Below are 23334 nucleotides of genomic sequence, written 5' to 3'. Positions count from 1 at the left end.
TAACTTGTACACTATGCAGCAATAAATCTCTGTTAAGTATTAAAGTTAGGAGGGGGAAGAAGCAGAGATCTGCAATAGCTGAAATAATTCAAGTTTTGCAAAGTAAAGTATTTATATATTGAGATCTATATTATGCTTCAGGAACATGCAGATAATGTTTCCTGCCCCCTTAAACAGGGGTAGGGGGGGATCCCCCCCAAATGGATCCTTTCCATTTGGCCTACATCTCCCCTGCCCAGTAAAAAGGGAGTTGTTTGGTTGCAGAATTTAGCTAGTGACCATTTACTGCAATGCACTTAGCGCTTCCCCACCCAAGATTAGCTTCTGAATTTGCAAAGAACAGAAATTACAGTCTAGAACACACTCTAATGCTAATATAAGGATGTGATTAATCTAATTCAGTGTAAATCATAGAATCATAGAATGGTAAAGTTGGAAGGGGCCTYGGGAGATCATCTAGTCCAACCCTCAGCATAGCCCATACAGGGATTGAACCTGTGACCTTGGCATTAGCAGCACCATGCTCTAACCAACTGAGCTAAACCTGCCCCCGACATCAAAGTAGATGTGTATAGTTGTACAGATCTGGCCTCTTTAAAGGATTTTTTTTTTTAATCCCCCCGCCTTCCCCCCCCCACAACTATACAGAGCTGACAGTAAAATACTTGCATTTAGGTATCTCCAAACCCAGGAAAATAAAAATACTAAAATTAGCAAATAGCACTTTCTAATTCAAGATTATTCAGATTTTAAAAGCTCCTTATTTCAGTCTTTCAAAAATATATTCATCCTCTGCTTTATCCTTAGCAACAAGAAAAAAAAATGATCCAGAACTACCTCAATTCATCCCCAACTTTAGCAGCCACCTGCATATTAAATGGCTAGATCTAGGCCTAAATTGTCCCTCTTTTTTCTTTTGTACATGAACTCATTCCTTCTTTCAGTTTCTTGATTCAATTGGCAGCTTTAAAGGAAAGATGGACTACATTTCCAAAGTGCTTTTACCTTAGATTTGATGTAACTGGACACAATTCAAGCCTTGGTACAGAACCAAGGCCAGTTGCAGCTAAAATGAAGTAGGATTTGTGAAATCATCATAAGATTTACTGTTTCAGGAATAACGCTGACTGCTTGCTATCACAAACAAAGATCTGAAGTAAACACTCAGATGTAGTTGGAATTGATCACATGAATATGAAGTGCTGATATAAAGTAAGAGTTGCATACAAAAAGATCATTTATTTAAAAAYAGAAATCACATACATTTAAAGCAAAAATGAAGAAAACCTTCACTGAAGTTTTCTATGTCACTTAGCTTCAGGAATTTTTGCAAACACTGTTTTTAATCTTCTGTGTCCAATGTTAACCAGGTAATGATAAATTTCATTAAGACATAGTTGAGACTAATTATGTAACCAGCCAATTTAGACAGCTGTGGCTAAACAGTCTTGCTGACATTGATGATAAACTTGGCTTGAGGTTTGTTCTTTTGCAAACCGAAAGTGAAGTCACTTGTAAAACAAAGACTATATACTTTGAGAGAGGAAAGGAGAGAATTTAAGAACAAATACAGGAAAAAAGTGCAGAAGGTGGCAGTAGACTTCTGTGTAACTTTTATTACATATTACAAATCAAAGGGAAGAAGGAAAGAAAAAGCTTTTGAGTAACTTCCTTCTTACTTGAAACCTGTAAATGAACAGGTGCTTTCCAGAAAACTATTGTATTAAAAAGTACTCCCTCCACCACCACACACACATTTGCTTTGATGTTGACAAGTGCTTAAAATTCCTATAATCTTTTAACCTCTTTAGAATTATGGAAAGAAGCCTTAAACAGTTTTCAGTCTACACTAGGGCAGCACAATAGAATCATAGATCTCAGTCTTATTCATCTAAATGTGTGATCTGTAGTACCAATGGGATCCGTGAAATGACCAGAKAGTGAAAAAAGGGATCAACCTGCTTCAAAATGCATTATGCAGTTACATTGCACTGAAGTTGTGTTCTGCTACTTTGAAAGAAATAGGTGGTATGGGAAAGAACCTGGAAAATGTTTTGCCTTTTCCTCAGTGTTAACAGGTAAATATTATATGCATATGGCCCAGTACAGCTATTCTCCAGTTATCCACCCCAGAATTCTCTCTTGAGAGAGGCCTATAGCAAGTACTTAAGGATAGTTGTAAGGTAAATAGTCTGGTATTTTTTCTCCTAGCTTTGTCCTATTTCATAAGMTCTATTTCATAGAGACTTTGAGAACGGCAAGTTGTTCCTTGATCTTCCTGATGGAATACTGATTTACTTGATCCTGTTTTGAACCTTTTATCATCCAAAATATCCCCTATGAATGAGTTCTGTAAATTTTTCATACAATATACAATTTTTATTTAGTTTTACATATTCTTGTAATTTGTACTGTGTCATAAATCTTATGCTACAAAACTGACTATTCACCTTCTCTGGGCCATTCCTGACATGTGTCCTACTCATGTGCTAGCTTGTTATTTACAGATACAAACCTTGCTTGTAAGAAATTAAGTCAAACTTCAAAAGGCAATACATGATGCTACTCAACATTTGATGACTGGTGGGAAGTTTAAAAGACATCCTAAAATAAATCTCATTCTACAGCAGYATTATATATGTTAAATGCATTTTCTTCATACTGTGTTGTTTTACTCTGATACATGTAACAATTTGTAGGTGGACTGTACTATGTATTTTTTGCTTTAATTCAGCCCTCAATTATTTGAGTAACAGCTACTTCTGCTCTTAGTAAGAAAAGCTATAGTTAAGCCAGTTGTTTATATTCAGTTGACACAAAAGGAATTTTTCTTTAAAATACTCTCATGAAACTCAGGTTTTTAGAAGTCCCCTGAAAAATTTCAAGCAAGTTCTCAGAGTGTCTCCTGCCTACAAGATTCATGTTGTAACTCTGGACTTCCTCCAACTTTCCTTTCTGCCCTCTCCCCCAAAAGCCAGAAGAATTTACAAAGCAGGGTTATTACAAACTCTGTGTGAGACTTGCTTAGTATCCTATTATATCTAAGGGGACTTAAACCCATATTTTATTTCTTCAGTGAAAGAAATCTATAGTAAAGAAGAAAATAAGCTGTATGTTTCCTGTGGAAACTCTGCCCACAAACCTTCACTGAGTTAAAGAAAGAAGACCAGGACATAGATTAAAATGTTCACTGAARAAGAAAGAGCTGGCTTTGGGTTTCAGTTCCAAGTACTGCTTATTTATTGAAGGTAGCCTTTGATGAAAAATTACAGCAATCCTTGTCCTAGTTTGACAAATGGCCTTTCCTACTTAGGGTGCKGACTACTAGGACACTCCTGGCAGGGAGTTAAACACAAGCACAAAAGTCACACAGCCACTAGTGGTACAGTGCTGACTACTGAAATGGCTGCATTGGTCATGATCTAGTCCTTTGACTACAAGCCCAAGCAGCTTTCACACCTATAACTAAGACTTTTTCAAGAACCATATGCACACAGCAAGAAGACCTAAATAAACTTTAGATACTGCACAAAACTGCGATACACCTGTCTCCTTGTACTCATCCTCCTTTTCTCTACCCCAAATAAGTACACTAGAYGACAACTATTGCACTGTTAGTGCTGCTTGTGCAGAGTACTACATGCTGCTGTAGCACTAGGGTAAGACCAACAGACGCCTAAAAGTCTGTGGAAAGATCCTATCAGATAAGTGTGCCTAATACTCACTGAGTTTAAACTCTTTGTATGCATTACAGAGAGCCAAATGTCTGAATATTCTGTGCAACTTTAGGCATCAGCTTGAGGTGCAAATGTTACAAGTATAATAAGCCTAGGTTTTCTCTAGTTAGTAGGAAAAAAAAAAAGGTTTCTACAGAAGTGATTCAGGCCAGCACAGATCTGAAAAGCCAGAATAACTATATGTGTAAGTTAGTTCAGATCTGTCTGCTCTAGGGGCAGAATCAGTTTGAGTTTAGGTACTTCATTTATGGATTACATTGTGGGGAGGTATTGAAAAATTAACTATTATGCTTAACACACAGCAGCCTCCATCCTTAGCTGAAGTTTTCTTTTGCATTCGTCCAAATTTTCAGATACTTGTACATGTGCTTTCTTCTGTATCATGCAAACTATTTAATGTTCAGACTGGCTCTGGAGGAAGTTCAATTTTCTTCCAAAGAGAAGTCAAATAGATAATACTTCAGTAATTTCAAGAGAAGGCAAGGACTGGAGTAACAAGTTCTGCAGGTTACCTTTGCCAGATCTCAGTGTGAGGAAGCCTGCACAACAACCATCCACAGTGGAGCAGGCTCCACCCCACCAGATCAGTTCCTCTGATACATAATCCAGAGGCTAAAAAAGAAAACAATCTAAAAACTGAAAAATGTACGCAGGTAAAGGTAGGTCCCTGAACAAAACATGCTTTAAGGATTGGGGGGGGGGAAACAACTTTTATTCAGTTATTTTTTTTCCCCCTTAAACTCTTGGAAGTTTCAATCAGTAAGGAATAGTTTTCTGCCATGCTTATTTCAGAAACACTGAATTTTTACTATTAGAGCTCCTGTCAAATTACAGGTGCTCATAACTGAAATTCTAACTTGTTTTCTTGGTATATACCTTAACTTCTTGCACTCAGCAAGCTAGGTGGACATCCTCAACAAAAACTTTTAATTAAGAAGAGATTACAGAACATGTTATCTTACTGAGAGTGCAACACATTTGTTCATTACATACATAGCACACTAGAGTATTACTTTCTAAAGGGAATACTTAGTTCATACAGAAAGAAAACAGCACCTAGGTTCAAGTGCATTCAAGTGAATTTTTTTAATATATGATTTTTGCACTGCAAATTAACATAGTGTTTCCCCTTTTCTGCTGCAAAGATATTATTTTAAAAATTAACTTTTTCCTGTGAAATCCAAGTTGCACTGCTTATTCATGCATTCTTGCAATAAAGACAGCTATCCTTTAATGCTCGAATCTGTTATGGAATGGCATTTGCCAAGTACAACTGCTTTTCAAGTGGATCTTTCACTTTAGTTTAGTAGCCTACAGGGCACAATTAGGTACTGTGATGAAGCCACAATGAATATGGCTTTGCTGTGTTGCTAACATAATTAGTTTCGCACAGGCAATCTGACAACTGAGGGGGTCACAATCCAGCAGATGTATCAAGTGATACATCTTTGCACATACAGATTACATATCATATCACTGCAGTAGCACAAACCGGTTCCATTATATGTCTTATATAGGACAATTAGGACATACTTGTGCTGTGTTATGAAACAGTTACTCAAACGAAGTATATGGACTTTACTCAATAGTTCTAGATTTTTAGGTACCCTCTCTCAAACTTACCTAACAATGTAGCTCAGTATTTGAGTACACACTGCCGAGGAATGTGTTGCAATATATATATATGTAAGAAACAGAACACAGCTAAATACCAATAAATACAAAGATTATTTTCCATACCTTTTCACAGAAGCTGAATTACAGTGCTAGAATGGTAATTTGTAGTTGTCTTATTCACTCATTAGCAAAATTACATCAAAAAGATTTACTTAAAATTCACAGTTAGGACAACAGGGGAATTTTTTCTAATAGTACTAATTTTGGTTTTAAGTTTAAAGTAAAAGGAGGTAGTGCACTAAGGTTCAATCCAATTTTACTGATGCCAGGTATATTTGCCAGTGGCCTGTGGGTTGTCTTGTAATGTGATATTTGAAGAGGATTTGTTTCCATCAATATGTGTGTGTAAGAAAACATCATCTGGTCTCCTGGTTTTACATCTTCTCTCTTGTCATACCTATAAAGAATAGAAGACTTATTTATATTCCAGTATTTACATATTAAATGCTTCTATTAAATGCTTCTACTACAAGACCATGTAGTATCCCAGATAAAATAAAAAAGGAACAACATTCTCAGTTATATCACGATTAAATGTGTTATAAAACCATTAACATGTACACTTACAGTGTGCATTAGAAGGAGCTATGTGTTTAGCGTCACAAGGCACTTTTGTCAGTCTAGCCACAGAGGAAATTTATAGGATGACAAAACAAGTCATATAAAAAGACTACCTTTTATACAACAGAAAGCAACTCAAGCATTTGGTAGGTAGGTGAAAGATCTAAGTGCAAGTACAGTCATTGTCTGTATTGAGCCCAGAACCGAAACAAAGTTCCTAATGTCACAGGACTATGTGAACATCTCTACTTTTATGGAATTTGAGGTAGATCTCTCACTGTCTCACGCAGACATTGCTTTAGTTCACAGTAGTTTTTTATTCACTCAGTAAAGAGAAGCAGGTAGAATTAATAGCCCAAGGGTGAGGATGCCTACACGGAACATGGGAGTCTATTAGAGCCCTCAGTCTAACAACTATGTTAGGTAAAAGAGAACAACTTCTGTATGGAAGAAAAAGCTAAGCCCACCTCAAAAGACTCCACAGACCCCCACTTAATTTATTTCCAAGATGCGGGTTCAAATCTTTGCTCTTTATCCCGGCAAAATATTCTACACTAATTGTAGGCAACAGTCCGGAAGATAGAGGTTAAGACGGAAATTACTTGCCTTTAGTTTTGTGTACGACAAGATTGTCCTAGGCATCTAACTATACAGGAGTATTCATATCCGAAGTGAAGAATAGTATCCAGTTCTTCACTCTTTGTGCTGCCACTCCTTACAAACGATTTCCACCAGCTTTTCTGGAGCCTATTCTTAGGCACTTGATTCCTCCCACATGTTTCACAAGTAACTTACTCAAGGCTGTGGCTTTTGTTACATGCATGGACACAAAGGGAAGTGCTGCAATCCCAACCCTAAATACTCTCAAAGTCACCTAGGACTATATCGAGTCTCCATTTTCCCATGTGTATCTTTGAAGATTTGGCCTTTAGTGTCTCTAAATTCCTCTGTGGAAAAACTGGAAACAACAATCTCCATTTCTGCTATCTAAGGTAATAAAGTCATCACAAGTTAAGATACTAAAAAGTACTCTACAGTAAACTTGTGTGTACTGTTAATTAAAATTTTGGAGGTGACAACATGGAACAGACCCCAGACTGACAGAATCAAGAAGTGTCAGTAAATGCACCATACAATACAGAATTACACCTTCCACACCGAGTGCTTTCTTCTTAAAACTGCACACTGATTTCATCTGCTTATTTTCAAAAAGCAATACCACTTAGAATGGTACATATGTCCTGACTGGCAGAAGGAATAGCATATTTAGTAACAACCTTACCAACTCTTAATTTCACATTTTGCTCATCAGCAAATACAAAACCTTCCATCTGGTTGCAAGCATTCCTGAACTTTATTATTTTTAAATACTTCAAGCTTACACAGCATATTTATTCCTTGGTCAAAGAGAACGCACTAATTGAAAACAAGATTGTAACATCTGTCCTATGTTAGAACCTACACGAAGCTTCTTTCACAAGTCCCTCTCAAGAGACCTCTGGAGATCATCTAATACAATCCCCCTGCTCAAGCAGAGTCACCTAGAACATGTTACCCAAGATGGTGTCCAGACAGCTTTTGAGTATCTCCAAGGAAGGAGACTCCACAACCTCTCTGGACAAGCTGCTCCAGCACTCCGTCACTCTCATAATAAAGAATTTTTTCCTCCTGTTTACAGACAGCTTCCTGTGTTTCAGTTTGTGCCCACTGCCTCTCATCCTACCGCTGGGCACCACTGAGAGGAGTCTGGCCCCATCTTCTTCACACCCTCCCTTCAGATTCTTATACACATTGATAAAATCTCCCCTCAGTTTTCTCTCCTCACTGCCTCAGCTCACTCAGCCTCTCTTCATAGGAAAACTGGACTCACTCCAGTACATCCATGTCTCTCTTGTACTGGGGAGCCCAGAACTGGACAGAGTATTCCAGACAGCAGTGGATATATGCCTGACTAGCAGTCACATAAGCAAATCATAATGAAGAGATGCTCCTAAGCAGGACTAGTGTCTTGGCTACATTTTGCCTTCTTTCGATCACACTTTGAAGAAAAATAATGGATCACTCACATTCTTCTTGAAGCAAATAGATCTAATCTGAGCACAAAGTTGTTAACTTTTAAGACACTTATGGATTGTAATTATCCTGATGAGTCATCATTCTTCATAGCTACTCCATCCATAAATATATTTTCACCTGATGTATACAGTCTGTGAAGATGATAAATTTTTTTTGCTCATCTGAGAGACTGTCACTTCCTTGTATGAAGAGAAGATAGAAGTCATCACACTTTGGGCTATTGAGCTGTCAGACAATGTGGCACTCCTGTGTAGGATATTCAGTTGCTGATTTTGCATGACCCTTTTTTTATGTGAAACTTTATGATGAATCAGCCCTCTCTTGAGGTGTTTTTATGATGAGTATGATAAAAGTGAGAAAGACAAACTACACTTCAGCTGCGACAGCGTGAAACATCCGTCAGTGACAGCAGTATTATTTGTCTGCTTTCCAATCTCACTGCTCTGCAGTCTTGTAAGCAAAAATTACTCACAGTAAAAAAGAAAAATACAAAATTAAGTATTGAATTTAGAGAACATGTAAATTACAGATAAGATTCTTTTAAGTATATTCAATAAACAAAGATTGGAACATTTTAGGTATCATGCCTGTTCTATTATACATGCTCTAGCAGTTTAAGGTCTCATCCTAACTGTTCATGGCTTAGGACTCCTCCAGACTGAATATACAAAAAATAATTTAAAATAAACATTGCCTTAGTAACTGTGAAGGAAATCACAGTTTAAAACACTCAATACCATCACAATATTTTGAAAAATCACAGTAATAAAATAAGGCATATCAACCTAGACAGTCCCCCAAAAGCCTACTTTTTCCTTCTTCCTCCTCAAGACATTACTAATTAATTTGTGATTTTTCATCCGATACTCAACACCGTAACTCAGAAAAATAACTCTGTGTTCAGAATGCATCTTACATCAATACCAGAATCAGCTTGTACTGCTTTTGTTTTGTGCATCTTAGGTAGGCCAAGAATCAAGTGCATCCTTTTTTGGTGTGCATCCAGAAAAGTAAACAATACCATCCTATAAATGTTTCCTACCATTCATTTAAATATTCTAATTCTTAGAACTATTTGTACATTACTGCTGCTTACAGCAATGAAATACTCAACTGTTTTTCCTCAGAGCTAATGAACATGACTAATAATCCACATGCCAACAGCTTCCTGTGCCACCATGTATTTGAAGAATGTTCCACATTAAAAAAAACCCAAATCTTACTTGGAATATACACACAGTAACTTCATATTTCAACAATTTATTCAAAAATAAACTAAATGAGAAGGACTCCCCCAATTTTTTCTGCCATGAGCAGGAAGTGTCCATCTAAAGCTTTTTTTTTATTATTCTATCGAATGAAGTTGCATTAAAGCTATCCAGAGATTTAATTAGCTGATATTTTCTGCATTGTTTCTTTCTTATGTCTTTAAAGAATCTATGATACTTATGCCAAAGAGAACCAAAACATTAAAAAAAAAAAAAAAAAAAGTTGCAGCTTTCCAGTTCTACAGTGGTAGCACTGCAGACATCATCACAATTGCCTAGAGATTCACATTGTCCTTGACCTGGCTAAATAAATATGCTGAGACATAAACTATATCCATCACATTTGCCACTGTGCATATACAGAAAAGAAAAAAGCAGGTGTCTATCTTCAGATCAAAATCCCTTGTTCATAACATACCTCCAATCTGAATTGATTTCTAGAAATCGAGAAACTCCTGTCTGTGCTGCAGCCACATCAATATGAACAGAGACCTCTGCATAAACAAACAAAATACTTATCAAAAATGCTTGAAAGAACACTCTGTCTGATTTAAGAAGTTAGCAAAATAGTAATGGAAAGGATGCACATAAACAGTGTGAAGAAACAATATCCAATATGTGTAGAGAAAAAATACACTAGCCTCCCCCCCCCCCCAAAAAAAAAAAATTTACAATTGAAACGAGGTGAAAAAAAAATCTTATCATCTTTACTTACCTGCTGTTGAGGGTACTAACTCATGCAACTTCTGAATTGCTACTCCTCCAGGGTAATTGAAATGTGAAACGTATAGAGATGTTCCTGAATAAGCTGCATTAAGTAGAAGATGCATTATAACAAAGAGAGATCCAAGTTTGTATAGCCAGGACTTCCGGTAGTTATTTAGACTAGTAAGAGGAAAAAATTTGAGTAAGAGATAACTTAGTTTTCCATCATATTGGTTACTGGTTATTGTGATAGAATTTTTATGAAAAACTCCCCTGCTAGATAACAAAGATCAATGCAAACTTTATACAGCAATTGCTTATAAGGAATGCATTTATTATCGATTTCTAAAAGACTAACTTCTAGTGACAATTATTCAAGATTAGAATAAATATTCTCATTAATAAAGCTAAATATTTCTGTGTCTGTAACTGTTACCTATAAACATACTCTCTTTCAAAGACATTCAGAATTTAACTTCAATTTCTTACTCAATATAACCAAGTTAAACTATTTGACACAAACCATCTTTTCTGAGCCTCAGCTATATATTAAACTACCTTCTGACAAAAGTTAGGGTAATAACACAGTAGTATACTGTCTCTTGGGTGTATAAAATAAACTGAATTGTAACATCACGACAGAAAACTGGGACTCTATTCTCAACTCTGCCACAGACCTGCCAAACAACCCTGTCGTATCATTTCAGTGTTCTGTCCCCTTTCCCTCATTAGTAGTACTGGTAAAATAACATACAGCTCCTTTCTCAAGAAGCTTAAGATAATCCAGGTTCTAAGATGGAAAGAAGTACATAAAATAGTCAGTAGTAACAGTTTTACATTCTTTTACATTTTCAGGAAAAAAAAAGAAAAACAATTTCAAACTTACATTTGTGAGCAAGTTTTAGCAGCCACTATGTTGAAGACAGGGAAAGTATATATGATGAAACGCAGCTCTTTGTGTGGAAGAAATGAATACAAGAATATAAAGCCGAGTGCTGGCAAAAGTAATATCCGAGTTCTCTTTTCTGCTGCACCTAAGGGTACAAATATAATGCTGCATCCCAATGCACGAGGCAGAGCTGAATAGAAATACCACAAGAAAGGAGAGGTCTTCAAGGTGAAAAGGAGAGTTAAGGACACTTCCATTGCCAGCAAGTGTGTAAGCTAAACTATTCTTTACAGTAGCCTACATAAATTTTGCAAATACGCAGAATGTTTTTTCTGTATCGTGTTTTTCTAAGCATTTCATTTTCCTGCCTTGCCCTTTAAGAAAAGCAGGTGCCTAACTACTTTCACATCATGCAACAAAGCCACATCAAATGGTGCTAATGGTGAGAAATGTGAACAGTCATGGGGAAAAAATTTGGATTTGTATTTGTAGAACAGGAACAAGCATGAAGAATAGGCCAGCAGAAGAAAGTTTAAATTTAAAGATTTAAGAAACAGGCGGTGCATCATAAACCTAAAATAATTTCTACTGCTTTCCTCAATATTTCCTCAACATCGTAACTGAGTCTCAGGAATTAGTTATGTGAAACTTTTTGTTCAGCTGACAGCATTCTATAGATTTTTTTCCCCTCTATACATTCCAAAGGATACTCCCCAGTTGGAACTTTTGTTTAAAACTGTGTTATACCAGAGCACTTTCCCTTCAGGCCACAGAAGTTGCCTCCAAAATAGAGAGTCCACAGCAATAGTTAGTCCTAAAAGAAATACAAATTTGCATGAATTAAAAACTAGATAAATTCAAACAAGCACATCCTAGCCATATCATGAACCAGAACATGCACTGTAAGCCTCACCCAAAGCCATAAAGAAGGCTGAATCTATCTTGCAACAGAAGCACAGGGGAGGGATGTTACACTTCACACTTCTTAATAGAAATCTTAATTGAAACATGTTAGATAGGAATCTGGTTGAGATTCTTTCACAACTGAAAGTGTGAAAAACAGTGGTTTAATTAAAGTTTTTTAAAAAATATTACAGCATTGAATGTAATGAATAGTAAGAAATTTGTTTTAACTTCATATGGTACTAAAGTATATTTTTACTGAGAAGTTGATGAGTTAAGAAAAAACAAATCTCCAGTGGTTTACTACTGTTCATTGGGAGGGAGGGAAGAAAAAGGATAATGGATGAAAAGCAGACAGACAGGAAGAGTAGCAAGTCTGTCAATCTCATCTTTTCCATGCAGCTGTATGAAAATTGCTGTTACTTTGAAAGTTTGCCCAGTGAGGAAATAGGAGTATAGGTGACTTATTCCTGTTGGGCCTCCAAGCTCTTATGTAACGAGGAAACTTCAAATGCACATAGAATGATTTTTCATTGCTTCTGTGGTCCATGCTGTGAAAAGGTCAGCACATTGCCAGAGTTCATCATCACATACTTGTCAAGAGCATTTTTCATTAGGTAAGCTGGCTCAGAAGCTTAAAATATTTACACGCATGTGCACAAGTCTTCCACAGATAGGTAGAAATAAGGAGATTTTTCAACCTCTCCAGCATGGACCATCACATCAATTTTAAGAGCTTTGGTATAAGGAAATAGAGACCCGAAGAATTTTCTTAACAACCTCAAAAATCATCCATAAAGCTAAAGTGTGACTCTCTCCACCATCCTCTTGCTCCATACTCCTCCTGTGTCATGCTGTGTTATATTTCATCCTGGGCTTTAGCTTATCATCATGTCAATAGATACTACAGTTGATAAGAAGCCTGCAAATATGAACAGGAACTAATTATATTAAAACCTACTTGCATGTCTAAACCATTTCAAGGCCAGGACCTTATCCTATAAGCATCTAAAAGCAAGGATCATACTATCTTTCTACAGCTCTGGGCACATCTATTACCTCACAGGAATGTTCAAAGAAATAAATTTTCTTATAATACTACTACTAAATGGAATCACAGATGAAAAACCTCTAAAGTCACCAGAGAAGGCAGGCAAATCTTTACCCTTAATATATAGAAAATTTGACATATTTCAAACTATAATGCTTTCTATTTCTAGTTATTTCATTATTTTTCATTTGAGGTGTACAGTATAATTCTTTTAATTAAAAAGTATTACCCATTTCCTAGATTACAGTTCCACTAGTTCACAAAAAAAGTTTATTGTAAGGAAAATGCAGAGAATTTATTAATTTCTAATATTCTTAAATATTCTTTACTTCAAGTGTTTTTTTGAAGAACTGAAGAATATAAGACTTCAGTTAGATTTCATATGAAACTTTTTTTTTTTCCAAACACTTACCCAGCCAAAAAAATCCAGCAGGAACAGCATGGGAAAGCACCTTTAAAATGGAGATTCTTCTAGTCAATAATGTCACCAGAAGCATGAGGCCTAGGAATATACAGAGCTCTGATCTGAAGACTATAATTGCCAAAGCTGAGAACCAAATGAAAGGCTTCTGCTTTTGCTGTATCCAAAACGTCAATGCCAGGAGCACTGCAAAAATAAATAAAACACACCATCTGACACACTGAACATCTTCACTGTTTGCTTTCTGCAGGCAAATGCTTCCTTTAATTCACGCTCGTGTTCCTCTATGTTCACACCCCTTCCCACCTAACTTTTTCTTGGTCTCCCTAGCACGTCTAGTCCAGTAATTCTTGCTCTGAGAGAGAAATGTAATTTGGAATAAGGTGCAACATTCCATCATTGATGCTTAACTAATTAGGAGAAGCATAATCTCAAAAAGACGATTTGGGAATTCTTCATGGATAGTGTATTTAATAGCTTTCCAAACAAGACCCAAATTAAAGGAGTACTAAAAGCTTTTCAAACTAGGATTTGTAATTATTATTGCTCAATGTCAGCTGATGAGTTTATTCTCTTGGTCAAGTATATCCTGTATAAAAGCACCCCATTTCAAGTATRAAAAAGACTACAGACTACTGCTCAAGAAGAAGGATCTATAAATCCATATAGGTGGTTAGCTGGAAACATATCTCTACAGATGAGGGCTTCTCCACTTTTTCATTTTAAACTGCATGGTAACACCACCTATACTGTAAAGCGGGCATGATCCTAAGAAAAACATAAGAGAACAACAAAAACTGATTTTATGTGATTTTACTCTTTATGTGTAATAGTAAAAAAAATACAAAACATGTTTTAATACCAGTAATACTAAATGTTCTGGAAAGTTTACCACTATACAGTATTTATCTTACAATTCAGCTGTTTTGTTTTCTTACTTTTGATCTTAGACCAACCTCATGATTTTAATAGCTTAAAATCTTCCAGTGAAGCATTAAGTGACTCAGCTAATATCTGTCACATGTGATTGATTTTTCCTCATCATCTCTGGGGAAAAACTGTATGAGTAGGTTAATGTTAGTTTTGACTTGGTATTCTTACAGTATGGGGGCAAGGGGAGGGGAGAGGAGAAATCAAACTGTTGATAGATTTATAGGTTTATAGATTAGTCTAGAGAAGGAAGGCGGAAAGATCGCTGTAGAAGTTTGTTCTAGTCTCATGAGAAAACTGCTTCCTGCACAGACTAGGGGTTTTTTTGAACTACAGGTGTACCCAGCAACTTTTCAATGGTTGTGTATTTTATGCATCACATAAATGTACTCAAATTCTAATTAATCAAATTCATCGAACAAAAACACTAAGCATATTAAGTAAAATGTATGATGAAAGTCTTATTAAAGTCATTTTAATGACTTAATTTTAAATTTTCTAGTCAAGTTATCACGTAATCTAGTCATCAAGCACGCATATTAGTCTGGCTATACCTTTTCCATATGTGCTAACTATCAATTGGAAAATAATTTTGATATTTTAAAATTATTACTAAGTGGATACTTACCAAAAGGAAGAGCAAACACATTGGGAAGGGTTCGTGTACAATAAAACATCAAATGAAACTGAGTAACCGTTATGAAACAGAAGACTGTTGATGTAGTTGCTCCAAACTGCTTTCTAACTTCTTTTTGTAACTTCCATAACGTGTAAATCACACTGAGCCCCAAAGTTCCCCGGACTATTGGAAAAGTATGAAATAAAAGTAATATCAGATTGATTGCTGATGGACAAACACATTACATACTGTAATGGGAAGAAGTTACACACTTCACAATACAACCCACCTTAAAGACCTCCTATCAGTTTATCTAATTTATCCTCCTTTAAATAGCTTGACATTTTTGTACAAAAGTCAATGCTTCTATGTCCAAATAAAACATTGTGTTCTGAAGTGTATGTGGAAGTACACCTGCCAGCATATTCTCTGAAGACATTTACTTTTCCAATGCCGTTAGACCTTTATGTTATCTTATGTTCTTACCACAGATTTTTTTTCTGTGTTTGTAATTGGTCCAAAAAAAGGGGCTGAAACTGCCATGCTGGCAGTGACTACAGTTTGCAAAATCCCTCATTAAGGAAAAGTATATCATGTTTTACACATTGATATCATGTCTTAAACATTGATCCAAACACTGAATGTTACAATGTTACACATTAGCCCAACAACAAAAATACCCCTATTCTGACTTCAGAGTTCTCATACCTATCAGCTGGGAGTAGAACTTGGACATTTGTAATACCGAAAGTACATATATAGCTGGGCTGGAAAGAGCAGCAATAAAAACTGGTCCAAGGAACGTTCTTGGGACAACTCCAGGAAATTCATGATGGTCATACTGCAAAAAGGGAAAAATTAAGTAAGACAGACAAACTAGAAACAAAGAAAAACTAGGATACATCATACTCCTATTGCCATTCTCTTGTATGTGAGTAGGATAAATGCAATCTTAGTCTTGGGAGAATCACTATCTTTTCAACTTACCTTATCCAAGTCTAGGCGATGGTACACAACATCATGGATGGCTTGCAGGTTAAAGCTTTCTTCCACTTTTGTAAATGGACAAACAGTTAAATGTACAAACGCCACAACAATAATCAGCAGCAGCAATGAGAATGACCGCCTACTAGAGCTCCTCTTCTGAGGCATCCTGAGTTTGAAATTTACATATATTCTGTTATCACTGAAGATTAAAAGAAAAAGAAAATACATCAGCATCAGGGCATGTTATGTACAATCAGAAAATGATGATTCCTATCCAAAGACAAGACTGTAAAAGAAGTGTAAACAAATCAAATAATCTATTGGTTGTTTGTAAACATTCAATGAATGAAGTAGATAGCCAAAAGCAAATTCAGATAGCATTTCATGATTTATACTGTCTTCTGAAACATGAAGCTTTTCTTTTTCACATAGAAAAAAACCCTCTTGTGACAAGACAGAACCTACTTAAGAAAATATTTCCATTTGCCACCACTGCTGAGAGCACCATCTCATTTATATGTGTTTCATGGGAGTAACAGCTTTGTAATTTGCTCTCACTTTGATCTTGCACTAGATTTATACATTATCTTTAGAGCATACTCTCTTTTCTGTAGACTCTGAGATCAGTGGGAGAAGAAGTGTGAGGGTAAGAGATGGTTCAGGAAAATGAACAGGTGCTTCAAACTTCTGAGTTCCCTAGTTTGCCAGTGGCTAGGCAGGTAAAGGGAGAAAAAACTCTGGCACACATATCAACACGTCATCATGTCATTGTTGTGTGACTGACAATAGCCCAAACCCAATCCTTCACGCTCCAGTTTAGAAATAAAGGCTACCAATCCCTAGAGCTCAGTTTCACAATGCTCTGCTGATCCATTTCTATGGTAGTATTTGTGATGTATTTTAGGTGATGTTAAAGGTACAGAAAGCATGTGTATTTTAGGTTATACAGCTCATCGCTCATCCTTTTTAACTTCAAATTATGAGCCAATGAAGAGAACATCCTTATCTATGAACATTTCTAGCAAAAATGTAATCTATTTCATGTTCTTTTTACTTAAGTTTCCTACTCTTCTAACTTTACAGTTTAATAATGGATAGGAGATTTCAATTACTGTTATTTTTGTTATCACAGAAACAAAACTGTAAGAACAACACCTACAAGGTACAACTGGGATTTTGGCTAGAGATGTTTTCTCCWGTGTTTTGATCTAGATATGCCCATTAAACAGATGCAAGACAGTTGGCAGATTTATCAGGATCACTTAGCAACTGCTTCCTAGAGTTACCTTTTCCTTAATGGACATATTTTGTCCTGCTCATTATTAAAAATAAGACAGATAAAGAATGAGCTAAATACTATTTTCACAGCAAACACAAATCCAGAAATGTGTTTATTCACTGTAGATTGCATGTGTCTGCAGAGTATATTATATACTATGCTGTTCACATTTCTTTTTCTCATACCTGCTACTGTTACAGACTGTAACTAAAGCTCTAGTCCTAGGCTTCAAGTCAGAATTTCATGGTGGCTCTTTATGATTTTTGGCTTGTTTTGCAGCAATAAGAGCCTAAATAAATAAAACATCCCATGAAGTGGGAAGAAGTCTTTTAAAACTGTGCCTAGTATTACTTCTTTATGAGGGTGGATAAAAATGGATTATACTACAACTACTTTTTCCACAGCAGTAGTAAAAGAGGTCTTGGACTGCCATCAGTGCAATTCTGAGAAGCATTTGGCATGAATTAAGTCTCTGCATAGTACAATTTATCTTGTACAAAATCTAGCCTCTAGAAAGCTCTTACCAAATTCTTCCAATAAATACAAAAGCATCTGACACATCTGGCCAAATTCGCCTGAGAGAAAAACGAATACTGAAGAATCAATCTACCTCAGTTCACATGGCAACACAGCCAACCAAATAGCCTAAGTTTCACATGAAACGTATGCAGAACATCAACAGGTCACAAAATCCTCACTCAGAAGCCTCAGCTTCCCAACATTTCAAGCATTTTAGGACCCTTGCATAAGGACCCGAGTCCTAAAAGCTATTTCTCCTTCTCCTAAGTGTTTTGGATATCTAATAAAAAGGTATTGCCCTCACCTGTAAACACTGCATTAATTATCCATCTGACCATCTACAATATAGCCTATTCCTGACATCTTTAATTATCACCATATATATGTTCAACCCCAGTTTTCTAAATTATCTGAATGACAGTGAAAGTACATATCCCATTCATGGTTCATCATAAGGATTTTTAYCTTGTTGACTTCAATCCTGCTACACGCCTAAAAAATGAGCTTGCCAACAAACTCTTATACTTTGAAGATAATCACATGTATTATACATACTGAAAATCCCTGAAGGGAAATATTTCAGAAGATTAAAAGACAAAGCATGAAAACAACACTTAGGCTTTGGAGATAAAAACCGTAAATTTAGAAATCTTGTCAAGCTTCAAGACAGTTTGCTTAGTCAAAAAAATGATGTTGACAAACCTCAAGATTCAAGTGGAATTTTTAAGACTGTAAGGTAGACACTGAATTTGAACTTTAACATGTTTGCTACATAAAGGCAAAATATTTGCAACTAAAGCTTATCATAGAATCATAGAATCAGTAAGGTTGGAAGGGACCTCTGGAGATCATCTAGTCCAACCTCCCTGCTCAAGCAGGGTCACCTAGAGCATGTTAGACAGGGTCACATCCAGGCGGGCCTTGAATATCTCCGGAGGAGACTCCACAACCTCTCTGGGCAACCTGCTCCAGTGCTCCATCACCCTCACAGGGAAGAAATTCCCCCTCACGGTCAGGCGGAACTTCCTGTGGTTCAATTTCTGCCCATTGCCTCTTGTCCTGTCACATGGGACAACTGAAAAGAGTTTGTCCCCATCCCCTTGACACCCTCCCTTCAGGTACTTGTACACATTGATAAGATCCCCCCTCAGTCTTCTCTTCTCCAGGCTAAAGAGGCCCAGCTCTCACAGCCTTTCCTCGTAGGGCAGGTGCTCCAGCCCTCTGATCATCTTTGTAGCCCTACGCTGGACTCTCTCCAGTAGCTCCATGTCTCTCTTGTAGTGGGGAGCCCAGAATTGGACACAGTATTTGAGACGAGGCCTTCCCAGGGCTGAGTAGAGGGGCAGGATCACCTCCCTCCACCTGCTGGCAACACTCTTTCTAATGCACCCCAGGAGACCATTGGCCTTCTTGGCTGCAAGGGCACATTGCTGGCTCATGGCCAATCTGTCATCCACCAGCACTCCCAGGTCCTTCTCTGCAGAGCTGCTCTCCAGAAGGTCAGCCCCCTGCTTGTACGGGTGCCGAGGGTTATTTTTCCCTAGGTGCAGGACTCTGCACTTGCCCTTGTTGAACCTCAGGAGGTTCCTCTCTGTCAAACTCTCCAGCCTGTCCAGGTCTCTCTGAATGGCAGCACAGCCCTCAGGTGTGTCAGCCACTCCTCCCAGCTTGGGATCATCAGCAAACTTGCTGAGGAGGCACTCTGTTCCTTCATCCAGGTCATTGATGAAGAAGTTGAACAGGATGGGACCCAGTCCTGAGCCCTGGGGGACACCACTAGCCACAGGCCTCCAACTAGACTCTGCGCCACTGATGACAACCCTCTGAGCTCTGCCTTTCAGACAAGTCTCAACCCACCCCACTGTCCACTCATCTAACCCACACTTCCTGAGCTTATCTAGGAGGAGGTTATGGGAGACAGTGTCAACAGCCTTGCTGAAGTCAAGGTACACAATGTCCACTGCTCTGCCCTCATCTACCCAGCCAGTCATTCTATCATAGAGGGCTATCAGACTGGTTAAGCAGGATTTCCCCTTGGTGAATCCATGCTGGCTACTCCTGATAACCTTCTTTTCCTCCAGATGTCTGGAGATGACATCCAGAAGGAGCTGTTCCATCACCTTTCCAGGGATGGAGGTGAGGCTGACTGGCCTATAGTTGCCTGGGTCCTCCTTCTTGCCCTTCTTGAAGACTGGAGTGACATTGGCTTTCTTCCAGTCCTCAGGCACCTCTCCAGTTCTCCTGGACCTTTCAAAGATGATGGAGAGCAGCCTGGCAACAACATCCGCCAGCTCCCTCAGTACCCGTGGGTGCATCCCATCTGGGCCCATAGATTTGTGGACGTCTAGCCTGCCCAGGAGGTCTCTAATCCCATCCTCCTCAACCAAAGGAAAGTCTTCCCTTCTCCAGACTTTCTCCCTCACGTCCAGGCTGCAGGATTCCTCAGGGCTGCCCTTATCAGTGAAGACTGAAGCAAAGAAGGCATTCAGTAATTCTGCCTTCTCTGTATCCCTTGTTACCAGGGCCCCTGCCCCATTCAGGAGCGGGCCCACATTTTCCCGAGTCCTCTTCTTGCTGCTGATGTATTTGAAGAAGCCCTTCCTGTTGTCCTTAACATCCCTTGCCAGACTCAATTCCAGCTGGGCCTTAGCCTTCCTCGCAGCATCTCTACATACTCTGACTGCATTCCTGCAATTCTCCCAAGTAGCCTGTCCCCTCTTCCACATTCTGTGTATTTTCTTCTTCTGCTTGAATTTGGCCAAGAGCTCCTTGCTCACCCATGCAGGTCTCCTGCCCCTTTTGATGCACTTCTTACTCATAGGGATGCACCACTCTTGAGCCTGGAGGAAGGGATGTCTGAATATTAGCTAGCTCTCCTGGGCCCTCCATTGTCATTTTCTTTAAAAAAAAAGAACCCCAAGAAACASTGAAACAGATTTTTCACTTAAAAAAAGTCTTTTAACAATGAAGGTGAGAGGTCTATCAGAGTTTGATCATTATTAACACTCTGACTACCTTAGAAGAAACTTCCTTAGATCTTTACAATATTGCCACATTTATTCCCTGTCAAATGTCTAGCTTGACACTGAATCACAGGAAAGCGGAAATTTTCACCACAAACAGTTCAGCCCTTTCTGGGATGAATTGGCTAAAAATATATGGTTTTCTCACATTAAGAAGAAAAAAGCTGAAATAGTTTCACTGAAAATGGCTGATGTCTTAAGTCTCAATAACGTATTTTTTATTCATTGCATAAAAGCCTACCAAATAGCCTACCAAATTTCGGTAACTTATGTTTTTCAGTTATGCTCAGTATAAGCATGTTAGAGTTTGACAGTCAAACYGTGTTAAATCAGTCTATGGAGACTGCATTTGCCCTCTCACATGCAGAGTGTGGAATAGAAGTTTCTAAACAGAACCACCAAGGAAATCCCACCACAAGGTCCTCACTTCTTAGCTTGATTTAGCTTCAGCAAAGCCAGGTTGTCTTAGCTCTCTGTTTCACTTTATTTTTGTTTGTTCTTCTTTCAGATTCTGCTTTAAAGCTAACTTCTGAATGAAGCAGTACAAGCTCGATAGGTATTTGGAAGCTACGCAGAAAATACCATTCTTGGAATTGGAGAAGAGAAATACAGAACACTCAGGTCAAAAGATAGATATGCAGGAAACTTAACTGGACTGCAGCTCTACTGTAAGCAGACTACCCTATGCATGAAGAATGTGTCTGATCTCCCTCTAGTGGCCAGCTTCCATGAAAGATGAGAATCCACCACAACCAGCTGTGTTACCTATAGTAAGAGTGGGCTGTGCTGTTTATTGGTGGACTGACTTACTTGCAGTCAAGTAGCCATATCCACATGACAACATTTCCTATTGTTCTCTGTCCTTCCTTGAAGCTACAATAAGTGTAATCCACAAATGTGTAAAAATGCACAAAGCTACTAAGTCATTCAAAACCTAAAAAACAACAAATTAAGATCACTGACAAATAAACTAAGTCACATGCCTTTTACATGAATTATAATAGCCTTTACTTACATAATTACAACTTACTCTTTCCTGAAGGACTTCTCCCTTACAGAGTGCCCTTGATGCTTACTAGTCATTAAATGGATAGTTACACACGGTACCAGGATCTCACTGTATGTTAATCAAAGTACAGGACGGCATCTTTTGTATCAGGCTCTACTACCAGTCCTCATTCTAAATACAGAATAATAAAATAGTCCTCAGGGCTTTTTTATGCTGTTGATTACCGTGAATGATTCACACATGTTAATCAATTAGATCATATGTGTTAAAGTGACCTTATTCCAATTCTGCAGGTGTGAAACTGAGTCAAAGAAACRATAACCAATGATTTGGTTTCAAAAACTTGAGACTGCAAAAGCCAGTTTTTAGAAGTCACAGATTTCTATACTGATTTATAGACTCAGAGCAGATTCAAAATTACYTTGCTTCAAGTTACTATTATTAAGCTTTAGGCTATTTGAAACTGAATACTCCCCCCAAAAAAAAAATAAAGAAAGAATGTAAGATTTACAATCACTTTTGAAGAATTTGGCATACATATCTTCTCTGACATTGTACAGGCACTCTGGAGGTATAGTATCCAGTTCCTCAAGGTGACATTCAAGTACTTTAATGAGGAGACTTATTTTTCTCTTCACAGTTCCCCGTTTCCATCATTCTACAACACTAATTCATTCTTGGGCCATGCAACATGATAGGAACCAGAAAATACTGGGAAAAAAAATGGYGATAAGAATTAGTAGCTACACAACCATATAATTATTATAAATAACCAAATCTCCCGTTTGTTAGGTTTACAATTATTTTAAAATACTTACTGCACAGCTTTATTTTTTTTGAAAAAAAAAAGTAAATCTAGGCAAGTTTGCAATTCAGGCAGACTACAGTTTATTTGCACCACATCACGACTTGACAATACGTTATCAGAAAACTGCTTTAAGCCAGAACCGTTATGAACGATTTTCTCGAAGCATGCGGGGCACAGACTGCGATTAAGCACTAAGCGGTGAGCTTTCTAGAGCTCCGTACTACTTCGTGTGGACAACCAAGACAAAAGAGCACAGGGAACCGAAAACCCGGTAAGCCTCCGCCAGCCCGGCGCGCACTCGCGCCCGTGTCCGTGGCGGCACCGCCTCGGGCGGGGACCCGCTAGGCGCGGGGCTTCGCCGGCTCGGTTCGGCTCAGCCCGGCCCGCCTTTGCGGGCAAGGCGCTGAAGCGGGTGGTCATACAGCGCTGCCCGCCGCCAGCTCCTGCGGGGCCGGGGCCCGCGCGCCGCGCCGGCCGTTACCCGCCGCGGCCGTTGCTGCCCCCGAGGGCGCCGCCCCGCCCGCCGCCCCGCACTCACCGACCGCGCGTCCACGTGGCCGTCCGCAGAGCCCGCCGCCGGCGCCACGTGACGCGGCACGGAACGGGAGTCGGGGCGGGGGAGGAGAAACGCCATACCCACGTGACCAGCGCTCCGTCTGGCCATGTTGGGTGAGGGCAGAGCGCGCCCCCAGCAGCGGAAAGGCTCTAAGCCGGCTCACGGCCGCCAAATAGAAATGGCGGCCAGCTTTGAAGCCCCCAAGGCGCTGCCGGCTACCCATACTTACAATGGCGGCGGAATACGAGGCAAACCAGCATCGCTCCCGCTGCCCAACCCTCTCCTCCACCCTCAGCGCACGCGGGAGGCTCCAATT

General features: G+C 38.6%; 2 protein-coding genes across 4 annotated transcripts in view; one reads left to right on the top strand and one right to left on the bottom strand.

Annotated features, from left to right (window-relative positions):
- The window catches only part of ZBED4 (zinc finger BED-type containing 4), a 48886-nt gene extending 27016 nt beyond the window's left edge, over positions 1–21870 (top strand). Inside the window, exon 4 of the transcript XR_014898369.1 lies at positions 21154–21870. The gene's annotated coding sequence lies outside the window, so the exon portion shown is untranslated. The remainder of the gene's footprint in view (positions 1–21153) is intronic.
- Positions 1220–23301, bottom strand: ALG12 (ALG12 alpha-1,6-mannosyltransferase). 3 transcript variants are annotated; one of them, XM_085326205.1, is made up of 11 exons: positions 23001–23041; positions 22166–22365; positions 15825–16023; positions 15546–15678; positions 14847–15020; positions 13280–13474; positions 11624–11727; positions 10911–11134; positions 10035–10204; positions 9738–9813; positions 1220–5811 (listed from the first exon to the last, which is right to left on the bottom strand). In XM_085326205.1, exons 3-11 carry the CDS (start codon positions 15987–15989, stop codon positions 5580–5582), a joined length of 1473 nt encoding a protein of 490 aa, XP_085182331.1. In that variant the 5' UTR covers positions 15990–16023; positions 22166–22365; positions 23001–23041; the 3' UTR covers positions 1220–5579. The 3 variants fall into 3 exon arrangements, with proteins under 3 accessions (XP_085182331.1, XP_085182347.1, XP_085182337.1); XM_085326221.1 differs by lacking the exons at positions 22166–22365; positions 23001–23041 and adding an exon at positions 23248–23301; XM_085326211.1 differs by lacking the exon at positions 22166–22365 and having other exon boundaries at positions 23001–23132.
- Positions 23302–23334: the final 33 nt, after the last annotated feature.

The sequence above is a fragment of the Rhea americana genome, unplaced genomic scaffold (assembly GCF_003343005.1).
Source record: "Rhea americana isolate MKP2758 unplaced genomic scaffold, rheAme1 scaffold_1, whole genome shotgun sequence".
In the NCBI taxonomy this organism is placed as follows: domain Eukaryota; kingdom Metazoa; phylum Chordata; class Aves; order Rheiformes; family Rheidae; genus Rhea; species Rhea americana.
The sequence above is the reverse complement of the archived record's forward strand: the minus strand, read 5'-3'. Positions and strand labels throughout refer to the sequence as shown.

Coding starts and splice junctions, on each gene's coding strand:
- ALG12 (XM_085326221.1), bottom strand. CDS start 15,989: ATGCCTCAGAAGAGGAGCTCTAGTAGGCGGTCATTCTCATTGCTGCTG. Junction 11,135..11,623: donor ACAAAAGTTCCAACTGGGGA/GTATCCTTTGGA, acceptor TTCACCTTGAAG/ACCTCTCCTTTCTTGTGGTA. Junction 10,205..10,910: donor GCTAAAACTTGCTCACAAAT/GTAAGTTTGAAA, acceptor TCCTCTTACTAG/TCTAAATAACTACCGGAAGT.